General features: G+C 39.1%; 1 protein-coding gene across 4 annotated transcripts in view; it reads left to right on the top strand.

Annotated features, from left to right (window-relative positions):
- The window catches only part of osbpl5 (oxysterol binding protein-like 5), a 165611-nt gene that overhangs the window by 102637 nt on the left and 37766 nt on the right, over nt 1-25208 (top strand). For all 4 annotated transcript variants that reach the window (XM_014123859.3, XM_014123857.3, XM_082957122.1 and 1 more), the window contains one exon: nt 165-263. In XM_014123859.3, the coding sequence (XP_013979334.3) occupies nt 165-263 (99 nt within the window). The remainder of the gene's footprint in view (nt 1-164; nt 264-25208) is intronic.

The raw sequence follows: 25208 nt of genomic DNA, 5'->3' as shown, positions 1-25208 counted from the left end.
TAGATTTTAACAGTAGTGGGTGGGTGTCTGTATCCATCATTGTGTCCATGCAGCTATGATTTTTTGATTGTTTGAATCCTTTGATTTGATGATTTAAATGAAGTATGGCTGTGTGCATGCATGTGATAGATTTTAACAGTAGTGGATGGGTGTGCGTGTTACAGGGTCTGAAGAAGCCCTATAACCCCATCCTAGGAGAGACGTTTCGCTGTTGCTGGCTCCACCCTCAGACAGACAGCTGCACCTTTTACATCGCAGAGCAGGTGAGACAACCCATATACTTCTTACACACACACACAGCAAGTGTGTACCGCTGTCTCTGTCATACCTCTGCAGGTCTTTTGTCCAGAAGCCAGCTAAACCCTAGCTATTGTGCAAATGGCTGCCTCAGACCTGAGGCCATGTTAGTGGCAGATCTACATGCTTCGTCCCCAGACTTCAGCTCCCTCCTAACCAAACTGATTGACAGCCCTACTGCTTAATATTACTGTTGTGTATCTGAAATACCAGTATTGGACAAGTCCAAGTAGTAGCCTACGTCCCCGTGTCACACTGTTTTCTATTGTTTTGTGCCTAATGAACACGACCCAGATGACGGTACCTTTAATGACCTCACATCTGACCCAACACACTCAATCATTCAGTTTCCCCTAAATCAGTGGTTCTCAACTGGTTTTGCCTGGGGACCCAAATTTGACAATGACAATTGAGTCATGACCCAATATTATAGACTATTGATGATTACATTTTGTAATGTTGTATTGCAGCTGCCTTCTTGGGCAGGCTTCACTTGCAAAATAGATTCTGTCTCAATGGGATACTATTATGATATTAAAACAAGTCATTACACAGCCATATTAAATTAGAAAACATTTATCAATTTTAGTAATTTGCAACTTAATTAACGACCAGTTCAGAAGTGGGGTGTAATAAATGATCAGACTCGAACATGACATCAACAACAGTCCAATAATGTTAATGAGCAGGAACACACACCAGACCAATAATGTTAACAGGAACACACACCAGTCCAATAATGTTAACAGGAACACACACCAGACCAATAATGTTAACAGGAACACACACCAGTCCTATAATGTTAAGAGGAACACACACCAGTCCAATAATGTTAATGAACAGGAACACACACCAGTCCAATAATGTTAATGAACAGGAACACACACCAGTCCAATAATGTTAATGAACAGGAACACACACCAGTCCAATAATGTTAATGAACAGGAACACACACCAGACCAATAATGTTAAGCAGGAACACACACCAGTCCTATAATGTTAATGAACAGGAACACACACCAGTCCTATAATGTTAATGAACAGGAACACACACCAGTCCTATAATGTTAATGAACAGGAACACACACCAGTCCTATAATGTTAATGAACAGGAACACACAGCAGTCCTATAATGTTAACAGGAACACACACCAGTCCTATAATGTTAATGAACAGGAACACCACCAGTCCAATAATGTTAACAGGAATGCACACCAGTCCTATAATGTTAACAGGAACACACACCAGTCCTATAATGTTAACAGGAACACACACCAGTCCTATAATGTTAACAGGAACACACACCAGACCAATAATGTTAACAGGAACACACACCAGACCAATAATGTTAATGAACAGGAACTCACACCAGTCCTATAATGTTAATGAACAGGAACTCACACCAGTCCTATAATGTTAATGAACAGGAACACACACCAGTCCTATAATGTTAATGAACAGGAACACACACCAGTCCTATAATGTTAACAGGAACACACACCAGTCCAATAATGTTAACAGGAACACACACCAGTCCTATAATGTTAATGAACAGGAACACACAGCAGTCCTATAATGTTAACAGGAACACATACCAGTCCTATAATGTTAATGAACAGGAACACCACCAGTCCAATAATGTTAACAGGAACACACACCAGTCCTATAATGTTAATGAACAGGAACACCACCAGTCCAATAATGTTAACAGGAACACACACCAGACCAATAATGTTAATGAACAGGAACTCACACCAGTCCAATAATGTTAATGAACAGGAACACACACCAGTCCAATAATGTTAACAGGAACACACACCAGTCCAATAATGTTAACAGGAACACACACCAGTCCAATAATGTTAATGAACAGGAACACACACCAGTCCAATAATGTTAATGAACAGGAACACACACCAGACCAATAATGTTAACAGGAACACACACCAGTCCTATAATGTTAACAGGAACACACACCAGGCCTATAATGTTAATGAACAGGAACACACACCAGTCCAGTAATGTTAATGAACAGGAATACACACCAGTCCAATAATGTTAATAAACAGGAACACACACCAGTCCAATAATGTTAATAAACAGGAACACACACCAGTCCAATAATGTTAACAGGAACACACACCAGTCCAATAATGTTAATAAACAGGAATACACACCAGTCCTATAATGTTAATGAACAGGAACACACACCAGTCCTATAATGTAAAATGAACAGGAACACACACCAGACAAATAATGTTAACAGGAACACACACCAGTCCAATAATGTTAACAGGAACACACACCAGTCCAATAATGTTAATGAACAGGAACACACACCAGTCCAATAATGTTAATGAACAGGAACACACACCAGACCAATAATGTTAACAGGAACACACACCAGTCCTATAATGTTAATGAACAGGAACACACACCAGTCCTATAATGTTAATGAACAGGAACACACAGCAGTCCTATAATGTTAACAGGAACACACACCAGTCCTATAATGTTAATGAACAGGAACACCACCAGTCCAATAATGTTAACAGGAATGCACACCAGTCCTATAATGTTAACAGGAACACACACCAGTCCTATAATGTTAACAGGAACACACACCAGTCCTATAATGTTAACAGGAACACACACCAGTCCTATAATGTTAACAGGAACACACACCAGACCAATAATGTTAACAGGAACACACACCAGACCAATAATGTTAACAGGAACACACACCAGACCAATAATGTTAATGAACAGGAACTCACACCAGTCCTATAATGTTAACAGGACCTCACACCAGTCCTATAATGTTAATGAACAGGAACTCACACCAGTCCTATAATGTTAATGAACAGGAACACACACCAGTCCTATAATGTTAATGAACAGGAACACACACCAGTCCTATAATGTTAACAGGAACACACACCAGTCCAATAATGTTAACAGGAACACACACCAGTCCTATAATGTTAATGAACAGGAACACACAGCAGTCCTATAATGTTAACAGGAACACATACCAGTCCTATAATGTTAATGAACAGGAACACCACCAGTCCAATAATGTTAACAGGAACACACACCAGTCCTATAATGTTAATGAACAGGAACACCACCAGTCCAATAATGTTAACAGGAACACACACCAGACCAATAATGTTAATGAACAGGAACTCACACCAGTCCAATAATGTTAATGAACAGGAACACACACCAGTCCAATAATGTTAACAGGAACACACACCAGTCCAATAATGTTAACAGGAACACACACCAGTCCAATAATGTTAATGAACAGGAACACACACCAGTCCAATAATGTTAATGAACAGGAACACACACCAGACCAATAATGTTAACAGGAACACACACCAGTCCTATAATGTTAACAGGAACACACACCAGGCCTATAATGTTAATGAACAGGAACACACACCAGTCCAGTAATGTTAATGAACAGGAATACACACCAGTCCAATAATGTTAATAAACAGGAACACACACCAGTCCAATAATGTTAATAAACAGGAACACACACCAGTCCAATAATGTTAACAGGAACACACACCAGTCCAATAATGTTAATAAACAGGAATACACACCAGTCCTATAATGTTAATGAACAGGAACACACACCAGTCCTATAATGTAAAATGAACAGGAACACACACCAGACAAATAATGTTAACAGGAACACACACCAGTCCAATAATGTTAACAGGAACACACACCAGTCCAATAATGTTAATGAACAGGAACACACACCAGTCCAATAATGTTAATGAACAGGAACACACACCAGACCAATAATGTTAACAGGAACACACACCAGTCCTATAATGTTAATGAACAGGAACACACACCAGTCCTATAATGTTAATGAACAGGAACACACAGCAGTCCTATAATGTTAACAGGAACACACACCAGTCCTATAATGTTAATGAACAGGAACACCACCAGTCCAATAATGTTAACAGGAATGCACACCAGTCCTATAATGTTAACAGGAACACACACCAGTCCTATAATGTTAACAGGAACACACACCAGTCCTATAATGTTAACAGGAACACACACCAGACCAATAATGTTAACAGGAACACACACCAGACCAATAATGTTAATGAACAGGAACTCACACCAGTCCTATAATGTTAACAGGACCTCACACCAGTCCTATAATGTTAATGAACAGGAACTCACACCAGTCCTATAATGTTAATGAACAGGAACACACACCAGTCCTATAATGTTAATGAACAGGAACACACACCAGTCCTATAATGTTAACAGGAACACACACCAGTCCAATAATGTTAACAGGAACACACACCAGTCCTATAATGTTAATGAACAGGAACACACACCAGTCCTATAATGTTAATAAACAGGAACACACACCGGTCCTATAATGTGATGAACAGGAACACACACCAGTCCTATAATGTTAATGAACAGGAACACACAGCAGTCCTATAATGTTAACAGGAACACATACCAGTCCTATAATGTTAATGAACAGGAACACCACCAGTCCAATAATGTTAACAGGAACACACACCAGTCCTATAATGTTAATGAACAGGAACACCACCAGTCCAATAATGTTAACAGGAACACACACCAGACCAATAATGTTAATGAACAGGAACTCACACCAGTCCAATAATGTTAATGAACAGGAACACACACCAGTCCAATAATGTTAACAGGAACACACACCAGTCCAATAATGTTAACAGGAACACACACCAGTCCAATAATGTTAATGAACAGGAACACACACCAGTCCAATAATGTTAATGAACAGGAACACACACCAGACCAATAATGTTAACAGGAACACACACCAGGCCTATAATGTTAATGAACAGGAACACACACCAGTCCAGTAATGTTAATGAACAGGAATACACACCAGTCCAATAATGTTAATAAACAGGAACACACACCAGTCCAATAATGTTAACAGGAACACACACCAGTCCAATAATGTTAATAAACAGGAATACACACCAGTCCTATAATGTTAATGAACAGGAACACACACCAGTCCTATAATGTAAAATGAACAGGAACACACACCAGACAAATAATGTTAACAGGAACACACACCAGGCCTATAATGTTAATGAACAGGAACACACACCAGTCCAGTAATGTTAATGAACAGGAATACACACCAGTCCAATAATGTTAATAAACAGGAACACACACCAGTCCAATAATGTTAACAGGAACACACACCAGTCCAATAATGTTAATAAACAGGAATACACACCAGTCCTATAATGTTAATGAACAGGAACACACACCAGTCCTATAATGTAAAATGAACAGGAACACACACCAGACAAATAATGTTAACAGGAACACACACCAGTCCAATAATGTTAACAGGAACACACACCAGTCCAATAATGTTAATGAACAGGAACACACACCAGTCCAATAATGTTAATGAACAGGAACACACACCAGACCAATAATGTTAACAGGAACACACACCAGTCCTATAATGTTAATGAACAGGAACACACACCAGTCCTATAATGTTAATGAACAGGAACACACACCAGTCCTATAATGTTAATGAACAGGAACACACAGCAGTCCTATAATGTTAATGAACAGGAACACACACCAGTCCTATAATGTTAATGAACAGGAACACCACCAGTCCAATAATGTTAACAGGAATGCACACCAGTCCTATAATGTTAACAGGAACACACACCAGTCCTATAATGTTAACAGGAACACACACCAGTCCTATAATGTTAACAGGAACACACACCAGACCAATAATGTTAACAGGAACACACACCAGACCAATAATGTTAATGAACAGGAACTCACACCAGTCCAATAATGTTAATGAACAGGAACTCACACCAGTCCTATAATGTTAATGAACAGGAACTCACACCAGTCCTATAATGTTAATGAACAGGAACACACACCAGTCCTATAATGTTAATGAACAGGAACACACACCAGTCCTATAATGTTAAAGGAACGTTAGGGAACACACACCAGTCCTATAATGTTAATGAACAGGAACACACACCAGTCCTAATGAATGGGTTAGGATGAACAGGAACACACACCAGTCCTATAATGTTAATGAACAGGAACACACAGCAGTCCTATAATGTTAACAGGAACACATACCAGTCCTATAATGTTAACAGGAACACACACCAGTCCTATAATGTTAATGAACAGGAACACCACCAGTCCAATAATGTTAACAGGAACACACACCAGACCAATAATGTTAATGAACAGGAACTCACACCAGTCCAATAATGTTAATGAACAGGAACACACACCAGTCCAATAATGTTAACAGGAACACACACCAGTCCAATAATGTTAACAGGAACACACACCAGTCCAATAATGTTAATGAACAGGAACACACACCAGTCCAATAATGTTAATGAACAGGAACACACACCAGACCAATAATGTTAACAGGAACACACACCAGTCCTATAATGTTAACAGGAACACACACCAGGCCTATAATGTTAATGAACAGGAACACACACCAGTCCAGTAATGTTAATGAACAGGAATACACACCAGTCCAATAATGTTAATAAACAGGAACACACACCAGTCCAATAATGTTAACAGGAACACACACCAGTCCAATAATGTTAATAAACAGGAATACACACCAGTCCTATAATGTTAATGAACAGGAACACACACCAGTCCTATAATGTTAATGAACAGGAACACACACCAGACAAATAATGTTAACAGGAACACACACCAGTCCAATAATGTTAACAGGAACACACACCAGTCCAATAATGTTAACAGGAACACACACCAGTCCTATAATGTTAACAGGAACACACACCAGTCCTATAATGTGAACAGGAACACACACCAGTCCTATAATGTGAACAGGAACACACACCAGTCCTATAATGTGAACAGGAACACACACCAGTCCTATAATGTGAACAGGAACACACACAAGTCCTATAATGTGAACAGGAACACATACCAGTCCTATAATGTGAACAGGAACACACACCAGTCCTATAATGTGAACAGGAACACACACCAGTCCATTAATGTTAATGAACCGGAACACACACCAGTCCAATAATGTTAATAAACAGGAACACACACCAGTCCAATAATGTTAATAAACAGGAACACACACCAGTCCAATAATGTTAACAGGAACACACACCAGTCCAATAATGTTAATGAACAGGAACACACACCAGTCCAATAATGTTAATGAACAGGAACACACACCAGACCAATAATGTTAACAGGAACACACACCAGTCCTATAATGTTAACAGGAACACACACCAGGCCTATAATGTTAACAGGAACACATACCAGTCCAATAATGTTAACAGGAACACACACCAGTCCTATAATGTTAAAGAACAGGAACACACACCAGTCCAATAATATTAACAGGAACACACACCAGTCCAACAATGTTAATGAACAGGAACACACACCAATCCTATAATGTTAATGAACAGGAACACACACCCGTCCTATAATGTTAACAGGAACACACACCAGTCCTATAATGTGAACAGGAACACACAGCAGTCCAATAATGTTAATGAACAGGAACACACACCAGTCCAATAATGTTAATGAACAGGAACACACACCAGTCCAATAATGTTAACAGGAACACACACCAGTCCAATAATGTTAATGAACAGGAACACACACCAGTCCAATAATGTTAATGAACAGGAACACACACCAGACCAATAATGTTAACAGGAACACACACCAGTCCTATAATGTTAACAGGAACACACACCAGGCCTATAATGTTAATGAACAGGAACACACACCAGTCCAATAATGTTAATGAACAGGAATACACACCAGTCCAATAATGTTAATAAACAGGAACACACACCAGTCCAATAATGTTAACAGGAACACACACCAGTCCAATAATGTTAATGAACAGGAATACACACCAGTCCTATAATGTTAATGAACAGGAACACACACCAGTCCTATAATGTTAATGAACAGGAACACACACCAGACAAATAATGTTAACAGGAACACACACCAGTCCAATAATGTTAACAGGAACACACACCAGTCCAATAATGTTAACAGGAACACACACCAGTCCTATAATGTTAACAGGAACACACACCAGTCCTACAATGTGAACAGGAACACACACCAGTCCTATAATGTGAACAGGAACACACACCAGTCCTATAATGTGAACAGGAACACACACAAGTCCTATAATGTGAACAGGAACACATACCAGTCCTATAATGTGAACAGGAACACACACCAGTCCTATAATGTGAACAGGAACACACACCAGTCCATTAATGTTAATGAACCGGAACACACACCAGTCCAATACTGTTAATGAACAGGAATTTCACACCAGACCAATAATGTTAATGAACAGGAACACACACCAGTCCAATAATGTTAATGAACAGGAACACACACCAGACCAATAATGTTAACAGGAACACACACCAGTCGTATAATGTTAACAGGAACACACACCAGACCAATAATGTTAACAGGAACACACACCAGACCAATAATGTTAATGAACAGGAACTCACACCAGTCCAATAATGTTAATGAACAGGAACTCACACCAGTCCTATAATGTGATGAACAGGAACACACACCAGTCCTATAATGTTAATGAACAGGAACACACACCAGTCCTATAATGTTAATGAACAGGAACACACAGCAGTCCTATAATGTTAACAGGAACACACACCCGTCCTATAATGTTAACAGGAACACACACCAGTCCTATAATGTGAACAGGAACACACAGCAGTCCATTAATGTTAATGAACAGGAACACACACCAGTCCAATAATGTTAATTAACAGGAACACACACCAGTCCAATAATGTTAATAAAGAGGAACACACACCAGTCCAATAATGTTAACAGGAACACACACCAGTCCTATAATGTTAACAGGAACACACACCCGTCCTATAATGTTAACAGGAACACACACCAGTCCTATAATGTGAACAGGAACACACACCAGTCCTATAATGTTAATGAACCGGAACACACACCAGTACAATAATGTTAACAGGAACACACACCAGTCCAATACTGTTAATGAAAAGGAATTTCACACCAGTCCAATAATGTTAATGAACAGGAACACACACCAGTCCAATAATGTTAATGAACAGGAACACACACCAGACCAATAATGTTAACAGGAACACACACCAGACCAATAATGTTAACAGGAACACACACCAGTCGTATAATGTTAACAGGAACACACACCAGACCAATAATGTTAATGAACAGGAACTCACACCAGTCCAATAATGTTAATGAACAGGAACTCACACCAGTCCAATAATGTTAATGAACAGGAACTCACACCAGTCCTATAATGTTAATGAACAGGAACTCACACCAGTCCTATAATGTTAATGAACAGGAACACACACCAGTCCTATAATGTTAATAAACAGGAACACACACCAGTCCTATAATGTGATGAACAGGAACACACACCAGTCCTATAATGTTAATGAACAGGAACACCACCAGTCCTATAATGTTAACAGGAACACATACCAGTCCTATAATGTTAATGAACAGGAACACCACCAGTCCAATAATGTTAACAGGAACACACACCAGTCCTATAATGTTAACAGGAACACACACCAGATCAATAATGTTAACAGGAACACACACCAGACCAACAATGTTAATGAACAGGAACTTACACCAGTCCAATAATGTTAATGAACAGGAACTTACACCAGTCCTATAATGTTAATGAACAGGAACACACACCAGTCCTATAATGTTAACAGGAACACACACCAGTCCAATAATGTTAACAGGAACACACACCAGTCCAGTAATGTTAATGAAGAGGAACACACACCAGTCCTATAATGTTAATGAACAGGAACACACACCAGTCCAATAATGTTAATGAACAGGAACACACACCAGTCCTATAATGTTAAAGAACAGGAACACACACCAGTCCACTAATATTAACAGGAACACACACCAGTCCAACAATGTTAATGAACAGGAACACACACCAATCCTATAATGTTAATGAACAGGAACCCACACCAGACCAATAATGTTAACACGAACACACACCCGTCCTATAATGTTAACAGGAACACACACCAGTCCTATAATGTGAACACGAACACACAGCAGTCCAATAATGTTAATGAACAGGAATTTCACACCAGTCCAATAATGTTAATGAACAGGAACACACACCAGTCGTATAATGTTAACAGGAACACACACCAGACCAATAATGTTAACAGGAACACACACCAGTCCTATAATGTTAACAGGAACACACACCAGGCCTATAATGTTAATGAACAGGAACACACACCAGTCCAATAATGTTAATGAACAGGAATACACACCAGTCCAATAATGTTAATAAACAGGAACACACACCAGTCCAATAATGTTAACAGGAACACACACCAGTCCAATAATGTTAATGAACAGGAATACACACCAGTCCTATAATGTTAATGAACAGGAACACACACCAGTCCTATAATGTTAATGAACAGGAACACACACCAGACAAATAATGTTAACAGGAACACACACCAGTCCAATAATGTTAACAGGAACACACACCAGTCCAATAATGTTAACAGGAACACACACCAGTCCTATAATGTTAACAGGAACACACACCAGTCCTACAATGTTAACAGGAACACACACCAGTCCTATAATGTGAACAGGAACACACACCAGTCCTATAATGTGAACAGGAACACACACCCGTCCTATAATGTTAACAGGAACACACACCAGTCCTATAATGTGAACAGGAACACACACCAGTCCTATAATGTTAATGAACCGGAACACACACCAGTACAATAATGTTAACAGGAACACACACCAGTCCAATACTGTTAATGAAAAGGAATTTCACACCAGTCCAATAATGTTAATGAACAGGAACACACACCAGTCCAATAATGTTAATGAACAGGAACACACACCAGACCAATAATGTTAACAGGAACACACACCAGACCAATAATGTTAACAGGAACACACACCAGTCCAATAATGTTAACAGGAACACACACCAGTCCAACAATGTTAATGAACAGGAACACACACCAATCCTATAATGTTAATTAACAGTAACACACACCAGACCAATAATGTTAACAGGAACACACACCCGTCCTATAATGTTAACAGGAACACACACCAGTCCTATAATGTGAACACGAACACACAGCAGTCCAATAATATTAATGAACAGGAACACACACCAGTCCAATAATGTTAATAAACAGGAACACACACCAGTCCAATAATGTTAACAGGAACACACACCAGTCCAATAATGTTAATGAACAGGAACACACACCAGTCCAATAATGTTAATGAACAGGAACACACCAGTCCAATAATGTTAATGAACAGGAATACACACCAGTCCAATAATGTTAATAAACAGGAACACACACCAGTCAAATAATGTTAACAGGAACACACACCAGTCCAATAATGTTAACAGGAACACACACCAGACCAATAATGTTAACAGGAACACACACCAGTCCTATAATGTTAACAGGAACACACACCAGTCCTATAATGTTAACAGGAACACACACCAGTCCTATAATGTGAACAGGAACACATACCAGTCCTATAATGTGAACAGGAACACACACCAGTCCTATAATGTGAACAGGAACACACACCAGTCCATTAATGTTAATGAACAGGAACACACACCAGTCCAATAATGTTAATAAACAGGAACACACACCAGTCCAATAATGTTAATAAACAGGAACACACACCAGTCCAATAATGTTAACAGGAACACACACCAGTCCAATAATGTTAATGAACAGGAACACACACCAGTCCAATAATGTTAATGAACAGGAACACACACCAGACCAATAATGTTAACAGGAACACACACCAGTCCTATAATGTTAACAGGAACACACACCAGGCCTATAATGTTAACAGGAACACATACCAGTCCAATAATGTTAACAGGAACACACACCAGTCCTATAATGTTAAAGAACAGGAACACACACCAGTCCAATAATATTAACAGGAACACACACCAGTCCAACAATGTTAATGAACAGGAACACACACCAATCCTATAATGTTAATGAACAGGAACACACACCAGACCAATAATGTTAACAGGAACACACACCCGTCCTATAATGTTAACAGGAACACACACCAGTCCTATAATGTGAACAGGAACACACAGCAGTCCAATAATGTTAATGAACAGGAACACACACCAGTCCAATAATGTTAATGAACAGGAACACACACCAGTCCAATAATGTTAACAGGAACACACACCAGTCCAATAATGTTAATGAACAGGAACACACACCAGTCCAATAATGTTAATGAACAGGAACACACACCAGACCAATAATGTTAACAGGAACACACACCAGTCCTATAATGTTAACAGGAACACACACCAGGCTTATAATGTTAATGAACAGGAACACACACCAGTCCAATAATGTTAATGAACAGGAATACACACCAGTCCAATAATGTTAATAAACAGGAACACACACCAGTCCAATAATGTTAACAGGAACACACACCAGTCCAATAATGTTAATGAACAGGAATACACACCAGTCCTATAATGTTAATGAACAGGAACACACACCAGTCCTATAATGTTAATGAACAGGAACACACACCAGACAAATAATGTTAACAGGAACACACACCAGTCCAATAATGTTAACAGGAACACACACCAGTCCAATAATGTTAACAGGAACACACACCAGTCCTATAATGTTAACAGGAACACACACCAGTCCTACAATGTTAACAGGAACACACACCAGTCCTATAATGTGAACAGGAACACACACCAGTCCTATAATGTGAACAGGAACACACACAAGTCCTATAATGTGAACAGGAACACATACCAGTCCTATAATGTGAACAGGAACACACACCAGTCCTATAATGTGAACAGGAACACACACCAGTCCATTAATGTTAATGAACCGGAACACACACCAGTCCAATACTGTTAATGAACAGGAATTTCACACCAGACCAATAATGTTAATGAACAGGAACACACACCAGTCCAATAATGTTAATGAACAGGAACACACACCAGACCAATAATGTTAACAGGAACACACACCAGTCGTATAATGTTAACAGGAACACACACCAGACCAATAATGTTAACAGGAACACACACCAGACCAATAATGTTAATGAACAGGAACTCACACCAGTCCAATAATGTTAATGAACAGGAACTCACACCAGTCCTATAATGTGATGAACAGGAACACACACCAGTCCTATAATGTTAATGAACAGGAACACACACCAGTCCTATAATGTTAATGAACAGGAACACACAGCAGTCCTATAATGTTAACAGGAACACACACCCGTCCTATAATGTTAACAGGAACACACACCAGTCCTATAATGTGAACAGGAACACACAGCAGTCCATTAATGTTAATGAACAGGAACACACACCAGTCCAATAATGTTAATTAACAGGAACACACACCAGTCCAATAATGTTAATAAAGAGGAACACACACCAGTCCAATAATGTTAACAGGAACACACACCAGTCCTATAATGTTAACAGGAACACACACCCGTCCTATAATGTTAACAGGAACACACACCAGTCCTATAATGTGAACAGGAACACACACCAGTCCTATAATGTTAATGAACCGGAACACACACCAGTACAATAATGTTAACAGGAACACACACCAGTCCAATACTGTTAATGAAAAGGAATTTCACACCAGTCCAATAATGTTAATGAACAGGAACACACACCAGTCCAATAATGTTAATGAACAGGAACACACACCAGACCAATAATGTTAACAGGAACACACACCAGACCAATAATGTTAACAGGAACACACACCAGTCGTATAATGTTAACAGGAACACACACCAGACCAATAATGTTAATGAACAGGAACTCACACCAGTCCAATAATGTTAATGAACAGGAACTCACACCAGTCCAATAATGTTAATGAACAGGAACTCACACCAGTCCTATAATGTTAATGAACAGGAACTCACACCAGTCCTATAATGTTAATGAACAGGAACACACACCAGTCCTATAATGTTAATAAACAGGAACACACACCAGTCCTATAATGTGATGAACAGGAACACACACCAGTCCTATAATGTTAATGAACAGGAACACCACCAGTCCTATAATGTTAACAGGAACACATACCAGTCCTATAATGTTAATGAACAGGAACACCACCAGTCCAATAATGTTAACAGGAACACACACCAGTCCTATAATGTTAACAGGAACACACACCAGATCAATAATGTTAACAGGAACACACACCAGACCAACAATGTTAATGAACAGGAACTTACACCAGTCCAATAATGTTAATGAACAGGAACTTACACCAGTCCTATAATGTTAATGAACAGGAACACACACCAGTCCTATAATGTTAACAGGAACACACACCAGTCCAATAATGTTAACAGGAACACACACCAGTCCAGTAATGTTAATGAAGAGGAACACACACCAGTCCTATAATGTTAATGAACAGGAACACACACCAGTCCAATAATGTTAATGAACAGGAACACACACCAGTCCTATAATGTTAAAGAACAGGAACACACACCAGTCCACTAATATTAACAGGAACACACACCAGTCCAACAATGTTAATGAACAGGAACACACACCAATCCTATAATGTTAATGAACAGGAACCCACACCAGACCAATAATGTTAACACGAACACACACCCGTCCTATAATGTTAACAGGAACACACACCAGTCCTATAATGTGAACACGAACACACAGCAGTCCAATAATGTTAATGAACAGGAATTTCACACCAGTCCAATAATGTTAATGAACAGGAACACACACCAGTCGTATAATGTTAACAGGAACACACACCAGACCAATAATGTTAACAGGAACACACACCAGTCCTATAATGTTAACAGGAACACACACCAGGCCTATAATGTTAATGAACAGGAACACACACCAGTCCAATAATGTTAATGAACAGGAATACACACCAGTCCAATAATGTTAATAAACAGGAACACACACCAGTCCAATAATGTTAACAGGAACACACACCAGTCCAATAATGTTAATGAACAGGAATACACACCAGTCCTATAATGTTAATGAACAGGAACACACACCAGTCCTATAATGTTAATGAACAGGAACACACACCAGACAAATAATGTTAACAGGAACACACACCAGTCCAATAATGTTAACAGGAACACACACCAGTCCAATAATGTTAACAGGAACACACACCAGTCCTATAATGTTAACAGGAACACACACCAGTCCTACAATGTTAACAGGAACACACACCAGTCCTATAATGTGAACAGGAACACACACCAGTCCTATAATGTGAACAGGAACACACACCCGTCCTATAATGTTAACAGGAACACACACCAGTCCTATAATGTGAACAGGAACACACACCAGTCCTATAATGTTAATGAACCGGAACACACACCAGTACAATAATGTTAACAGGAACACACACCAGTCCAATACTGTTAATGAAAAGGAATTTCACACCAGTCCAATAATGTTAATGAACAGGAACACACACCAGTCCAATAATGTTAATGAACAGGAACACACACCAGACCAATAATGTTAACAGGAACACACACCAGACCAATAATGTTAACAGGAACACACACCAGTCGTATAATGTTAACAGGAACACACACCAGACCAATAATGTTAATGAACAGGAACTCACACCAGTCCAATAATGTTAATGAACAGGAATACACACCAGTCCTATAATGTTAATGAACAGGAACACACACCAGTCCTATAATGTTAATGAACAGGAACACACACCAGACAAATAATGTTAACAGGAACACACACCAGTCCAATAATGTTAACAGGAACACACACCAGTCCAATAATGTTAACAGGAACACACACCAGTCCTATAATGTTAACAGGAACACACACCAGTCCTACAATGTTAACAGGAACACACACCAGTCCTATAATGTGAACAGGAACACACACCAGTCCTATAATGTGAACAGGAACACACACCCGTCCTATAATGTTAACAGGAACACACACCAGTCCTATAATGTGAACAGGAACACACACCAGTCCTATAATGTTAATGAACCGGAACACACACCAGTACAATAATGTTAACAGGAACACACACCAGTCCAATACTGTTAATGAAAAGGAATTTCACACCAGTCGAATAATGTTAATGAACAGGAACACACACCAGTCCAATAATGTTAATGAACAGGAACACACACCAGACCAATAATGTTAACAGGAACACACACCAGACCAATAATGTTAACAGGAACACACACCAGTCGTATAATGTTAACAGGAACACACACCAGTCCTATAATGTTAATGAACAGGAACTCACACCAGTCCTATAATGTTAATGAACAGGAACACACACCAGTCCTATAATGTTAATAAACAGGAACACACACCAGTCCTATAATGTGATGAACAGGAACACACACCAGTCCTATAATGTTAATGAACAGGAACACCACCAGTCCTATAATGTTAACAGGAACACATACCAGTCCTATAATGTTAATGAACAGGAACACCACCAGTCCAATAATGTTAACAGGAACACACACCAGTCCTATAATGTTAACAGGAACACACACCAGATCAATAATGTTAACAGGAACACACACCAGACCAACAATGTTAATGAACAGGAACTTACACCAGTCCAATAATGTTAATGAACAGGAACTTACACCAGTCCTATAATGTTAATGAACAGGAACACACACCAGTCCTATAATGTTAACAGGAACACACACCAGTCCAATAATGTTAACAGGAACACACACCAGTCCAGTAATGTTAATGAAGAGGAACACACACCAGTCCTATAATGTTAATGAACAGGAACACACACCAGTCCAATAATGTTAATGAACAGGAACACACACCAGTCCTATAATGTTAAAGAACAGGAACACACACCAGTCCACTAATATTAACAGGAACACACACCAGTCCAACAATGTTAATGAACAGGAACACACACCAATCCTATAATGTTAATGAACAGGAACCCACACCAGACCAATAATGTTAACACGAACACACACCCGTCCTATAATGTTAACAGGAACACACACCAGTCCTATAATGTGAACACGAACACACAGCAGTCCAATAATGTTAATGAACAGGAATTTCACACCAGTCCAATAATGTTAATGAACAGGAACACACACCAGTCGTATAATGTTAACAGGAACACACACCAGACCAATAATGTTAACAGGAACACACACCAGTCCTATAATGTTAACAGGAACACACACCAGGCCTATAATGTTAATGAACAGGAACACACACCAGTCCAATAATGTTAATGAACAGGAATACACACCAGTCCAATAATGTTAATAAACAGGAACACACACCAGTCCAATAATGTTAACAGGAACACACACCAGTCCAATAATGTTAATGAACAGGAATACACACCAGTCCTATAATGTTAATGAACAGGAACACACACCAGTCCTATAATGTTAATGAACAGGAACACACACCAGACAAATAATGTTAACAGGAACACACACCAGTCCAATAATGTTAACAGGAACACACACCAGTCCAATAATGTTAACAGGAACACACACCAGTCCTATAATGTTAACAGGAACACACACCAGTCCTACAATGTTAACAGGAACACACACCAGTCCTATAATGTGAACAGGAACACACACCAGTCCTATAATGTGAACAGGAACACACACAAGTCCTATAATGTGAACAGGAACACATACCAGTCCTATAATGTGAACAGGAACACACACCAGTCCTATAATGTGAACAGGAACACACACCAGTCCATTAATGTTAATGAACCGGAACACACACCAGTCCAATACTGTTAATGAACAGGAATTTCACACCAGACCAATAATGTTAATGAACAGGAACACACACCAGTCCAATAATGTTAATGAACAGGGACACACACCAGACCAATAATGTTAACAGGAACACACACCAGTCGTATAATGTTAACAGGAACACACACCAGACCAATAATGTTAACAGGAACACACACCAGACCAATAATGTTAATGAACAGGAACTCACACCAGTCCAATAATGTTAATGAACAGGAACTCACACCAGTCCTATAATGTGATGAACAGGAACACACACCAGTCCTATAATGTTAATGAACAGGAACACACACCAGTCCTATAATGTTAATGAACAGGAACACACAGCAGTCCTATAATGTTAACAGGAACACACACCCGTCCTATAATGTTAACAGGAACACACACCAGTCCTATAATGTGAACAGGAACACACAGCAGTCCATTAATGTTAATGAACAGGAACACACACCAGTCCAATAATGTTAATTAACAGGAACACACACCAGTCCAATAATGTTAATAAACAGGAACACACACCAGTCCAATAATGTTAACAGGAACACACACCAGTCCTATAATGTTAACAGGAACACACACCCGTCCTATAATGTTAACAGGAACACACACCAGTCCTATAATGTGAACAGGAACACACACCAGTCCTATAATGTTAATGAACCGGAACACACACCAGTACAATAATGTTAACAGGAACACACACCAGTCCAATACTGTTAATGAACAGGAATTTCACACCAGTCCAATAATGTTAATGAACAGGAACACACACCAGTCCAATAATGTTAATGAACAGGAACACACACCAGACCAATAATGTTAACAGGAACACACACCAGTCGTATAATGTTAACAGGAACACACACCAGTCGTATAATGTTAACAGGAACACACACCAGACCAATAATGTTAATGAACAGGAACTCACACCAGTCCAATAATGTTAATGAACAGGAACTCACACCAGTCCAATAATGTTAATGAACAGGAACTCGCACCAGTCCTATAATGTTAATGAACAGGAACTCACACCAGTCCTATAATGTTAATGAACAGGAACACACACCAGTCCTATAATGTTAATAAACAGGAACACACACCAGTCCTATAATGTGATGAACAGGAACACACACCAGTCCTATAATGTTAATGAACAGGAACACCACCAGTCCTATAATGTTAACAGGAACACATACCAGTCCTATAATGTTAATGAACAGGAACACCACCAGTCCAATAATGTTAACAGGAACACACACCAGTCCTATAATGTTAACAGGAACACACACCAGATCAATAATGTTAACAGGAACACACACCAGACCAACAATGTTAATGAACAGGAACTCACACCAGTCCAATAATGTTAATGAACAGGAACTTACACCAGTCCTATAATGTTAATGAACAGGAACACACACCAGTCCAATAATGTTAACAGGAACACACACCAGTCCAGTAATGTTAATGAAGAGGAACACACACCAGTCCTATAATGTTAATGAACAGGAACACACACCAGTCCAATAATGTTAATGAACAGGAACACACACCAGTCCTATAATGTTAAAGAACAGGAACACACACCAGTCCACTAATATTAACAGGAACACACACCAGTCCAACAATGTTAATGAACAGGAACACACACCAATCCTATAATGTTAATGAACAGGAACCCACACCAGACCAATAATGTTAACACGAACACACACCCGTCCTATAATGTTAACAGGAACACACACCAGTCCTATAATGTGAACACGAACACACAGCAGTCCAATAATGTTAATGAACAGGAATTTCACACCAGTCCAATAATGTTAATGAACAGGAACACACACCAGTCGTATAATGTTAACAGGAACACACACCAGACCAATAATGTTAACAGGAACACACACCAGTCCTATAATGTTAACAGGAACACACACCAGGCCTATAATGTTAATGACCAGGAACACACACCAGTCCAATAATGTTAATGAACAGGAATACACACCAGTCCAATAATGTTAATAAACAGGAACACACACCAGTCCAATAATGTTAACAGGAACACACACCAGTCCAATAATGTTAATGAACAGGAATACACACCAGTCCTATAATGTTAATGAACAGGAACACACACCAGTCCTATAATGTTAATGAACAGGAACTCACACCAGTCCTATAATGTTAATGAACAGGAACTCACACCAGTCCTATAATGTAAATGAACAGGAACTCACACCAGTCCTATAATGTTAATGAACAGGAACACACACCAGTCCAATAATGTTAATAAACAGGAACACACACCAGTCCAATAATGTTAACAGGAACACACACCAGTCCTATAATGTTAACAGGAACACACACCAGTCCTATAATGTTAATGAACCGGAACACACACCAGTACAATAATGTTAACAGGAACACACACCAGTCCAATACTGTTAATGAACAAGAATTTCACACCAGTCCAATAATGTTAATGAACAGGAACACACACCAGTCCAATACTGTTAATGAACAGGAATTTCACACCAGTCCAATAATGTTAATGAACAGGAACACACACCAGTCGTATAATGTTAACAGGAACACACACCAGACCAATAATGTTAACAGGAACACACACCAGACCAATAATGTTAATGAACATGAACTCACACCAGTCCAATAATGTTAATGAACAGGAACTCACACCAGTCCAATAATGTTAATGAACAGGAACTCACACCAGTCCTATAATGTTAATGAACAGGAACTCACACCATTCCTATAATGTTAATGAACTTGAACACACAGCAGTCCTATAATGTTAATAAACAGGAACACACACCAGTCCTATAATGTGATGAACAGGAACACACACCAGTCCTATAATGTTAATGAACAGGAACACACACCAGTCCTATAATGTTAATGAACAGGAACACACACCAGTCCTATAATGTTAATGAACAGGAACACACAGCAGTCCTATAATGTTAACAGGAACACACAGCAGTCCTATAATGTTAACAGGAACACATACCAGTCCTATAATGTTAATGAACAGGAACACCACCAGTCCAATAATGTTAACAGGAACACACACCAGTCCTATAATGTTAACAGGAACACACACCAGATCAATAATGTCAACAGGAACACACACCAGACCAATAATGTTAATGAACAGGAACTCACACCAGTCCAATAATGTTAATGAACAGGAACTTACACCAGTCCTATAATGTTAATGAACAGGAACACACACCAGTCCTATAATGTTAACAGGAACACACACCAGTCCAATAATGTTAACAGGAACACACACCAGTCCTATAATGTTAAAGAACAGGAACACACACCAGTCCAATAATATTAACAGGAACACACACCAGTCCAACAATGTTAATGAACAGGAACACACACCAATCCTATAATGTTAATGAACAGGAACACACACCAGACCAATAATGTTAATGAACAGGAACACACACCAGTCCAATAATGTTAATGAACAAGAACACACACCAGTCCAATAATGTTAATGAACAGGAACACACACCAGACCAATAATGTTAACAGGAACACACACCAGTCCTATAATGTTAATGAACAGGAACACACAGCAGTCCTATAATGTTAACAGGAACACACACCAGTCCTATAATGTTAATGAACAGGAACACCACCAGTCCAATAATGTTAACAGGAATGCACACCAGTCCTATAATGTTAACAGGAACACACACCAGTCCTATAATGTTAACAGGAACACACACCAGTCCTATAATGTTAACAGGAACACACACCAGACCAATAATGTTAACAGGAACACACACCAGACCAATAATGTTAATGAACAGGAACTCACACCAGTCCTATAATGTTAACAGGAACTCACACCAGTCCTATAATGTTAATGAACAGGAACTCACACCAGTCCTATAATGTTAATGAACAGGAACACACACCAGTCCTATAATGTTAATGAACAGGAACACACACCAGTCCTATAATGTTAACAGGAACACACACCAGTCCAATAATGTTAACAGGAACACACACCAGTCCTATAATGTTAATGAACAGGAACACACACCAGTCCTATAATGTTAATAAACAGGAACACACACCAGTCCTATAATGTTAACAGGAACACACACCAGTCCAATAATGTTAACAGGAACACACACCAGTCCTATAATGTTAAAGAACAGGAACACACACCAGTCCAATAATATTAACAGGAACACACACCAGTCCAACAATGTTAATGAACAGGAACACACACCAATCCTATAATGTTAATGAACAGGAACACACACCAGACCAATAATGTTAATGAACAGGAACACACACCAGTCCAATAATGTTAATGAACAAGAACACACACCAGTCCAATAATGTTAATGAACAGGAACACACACCAGACCAATAATGTTAACAGGAACACACACCAGTCCTATAATGTTAATGAACAGGAACACACACCAGTCCTATAATGTTAATGAACAGGAACACACAGCAGTCCTATAATGTTAACAGGAACACACACCAGTCCTATAATGTTAATGAACAGGAACACCACCAGTCCAATAATGTTAACAGGAATGCACACCAGTCCTATAATGTTAACAGGAACACACACCAGTCCTATAATGTTAACAGGAACACACACCAGACCAATAATGTTAATGAACAGGAACTCACACCAGTCCTATAATGTTAACAGGAACTCACACCAGTCCTATAATGTTAATGAACAGGAACTCACACCAGTCCTATAATGTTAATGAACAGGAACACACACCAGTCCTATAATGTTAATGAACAGGAACACACACCAGTCCTATAATGTTAACAGGAACACACACCAGTCCAATAATGTTAACAGGAACACACACCAGTCCTATAATGTTAATGAACAGCAACACACACCAGTCCTATAATGTTAATAAACAGGAACACACACCAGTCCTATAATGTGATGAACAGGAACACACACCAGTCCTATAATGTTAATGAACAGGAACACACAGCAGTCCTATAATGTTAACAGGAACACATACCAGTCCTATAATGTTAATGAACAGGAACACCACCAGTCCAATAATGTTAACAGGAACACACACCAGTCCTATAATGTTAATGAACAGGAACACCACCAGTCCAATAATGTTAACAGGAACACACACCAGACCAATAATGTTAATGAACAGGAACTCACACCAGTCCAATAATGTTAATGAACAGGAACACACACCAGTCCAATAATGTTAACAGGAACACACACCAGTCCAATAATGTTAACAGGAACACACACCAGTCCAATAATGTTAATGAACAGGAACACACACCAGTCCAATAATGTTAATGAACAGGAACACACACCAGACCAATAATGTTAACAGGAACACACACCAGTCCTATAATGTTAACAGGAACACACACCAGGCCTATAATGTTAATGAACAGGAACACACACCAGTCCAGTAATGTTAATGAACAGGAATACACACCAGTCCAATAATGTTAATAAACAGGAACACACACCAGTCCAATAATGTTAACAGGAACACACACCAGTCCAATAATGTTAATAAACAGGAATACACACCAGTCCTATAATGTTAATGAACAGGAACACACACCAGTCCTATAATGTAAAATGAACAGGAACACACACCAGACAAATAATGTTAACAGGAACACACACCAGTCCAATAATGTTAACAGGAACACACACCAGTCCAATAATGTTAATGAACAGGAACACACACCAGTCCAATAATGTTAATGAACAGGAACACACACCAGACCAATAATGTTAATGAACAGGAACACACACCAGTCCTATAATGTTAATGAACAGGAACACACACCAGTCCTATAATGTTAACAGGAACACACACCAGTCCTATAATGTTAATGAACAGGATCACCACCAGTCCAATAATGTTAACAGGAATGCACACCAGTCCTATAATGTTAACAGGAACACACACCAGTCCTATAATGTTAACAGGAACACACACCAGTCCTATAATGTTAACAGGAACACACACCAGACCAATAATGTTAACAGGAACACACACCAGACCAATAATGTTAATGAACAGGAACTCACACCAGTCCTATAATGTTAACAGGAACTCACACCAGTCCTATAATGTTAATGAACAGGAACTCACACCAGTCCTATAATGTTAATGAACAGGAACACACACCAGTCCTATAATGTTAATGAACAGGAACACACACCAGTCCTATAATGTTAACAGGAACACACACCAGTCCTATAATGTTAATGAACAGGAACACACACCAGTCCTATAATGTTAATAAACAGGAACACACACCAGTCCTATAATGTGATGAACAGGAACACACACCAGTCCTATAATGTTAATGAACAGGAACACACAGCAGTCCTATAATGTTAACAGGAACACATACCAGTCCTATAATGTTAATGAACAGGAACACCACCAGTCCAATAATGTTAACAGGAACACACACCAGTCCTATAATGTTAATGAACAGGAACACCACCAGTCCAATAATGTTAACAGGAACACACACCAGACCAATAATGTTAATGAACAGGAACTCACACCAGTCCAATAATGTTAATGAACAGGAACACACACCAGTCCAATAATGTTAACAGGAACACACACCAGTCCAATAATGTTAACAGGAACACACACCAGTCCAATAATGTTAATGAACAGGAACACACACCAGTCCAATAATGTTAACAGGAACACACACCAGTCCAATAATGTTAATAAACAGGA

The sequence above is a fragment of the Salmo salar genome, chromosome 10 (genome assembly GCF_965601325.2).
Source record: "Salmo salar chromosome 10, fSalSal1, whole genome shotgun sequence".
NCBI classification, from domain to species: domain Eukaryota; kingdom Metazoa; phylum Chordata; class Actinopteri; order Salmoniformes; family Salmonidae; genus Salmo; species Salmo salar.
The sequence above is the reverse complement of the archived record's forward strand: the minus strand, read 5'-3'. Positions and strand labels throughout refer to the sequence as shown.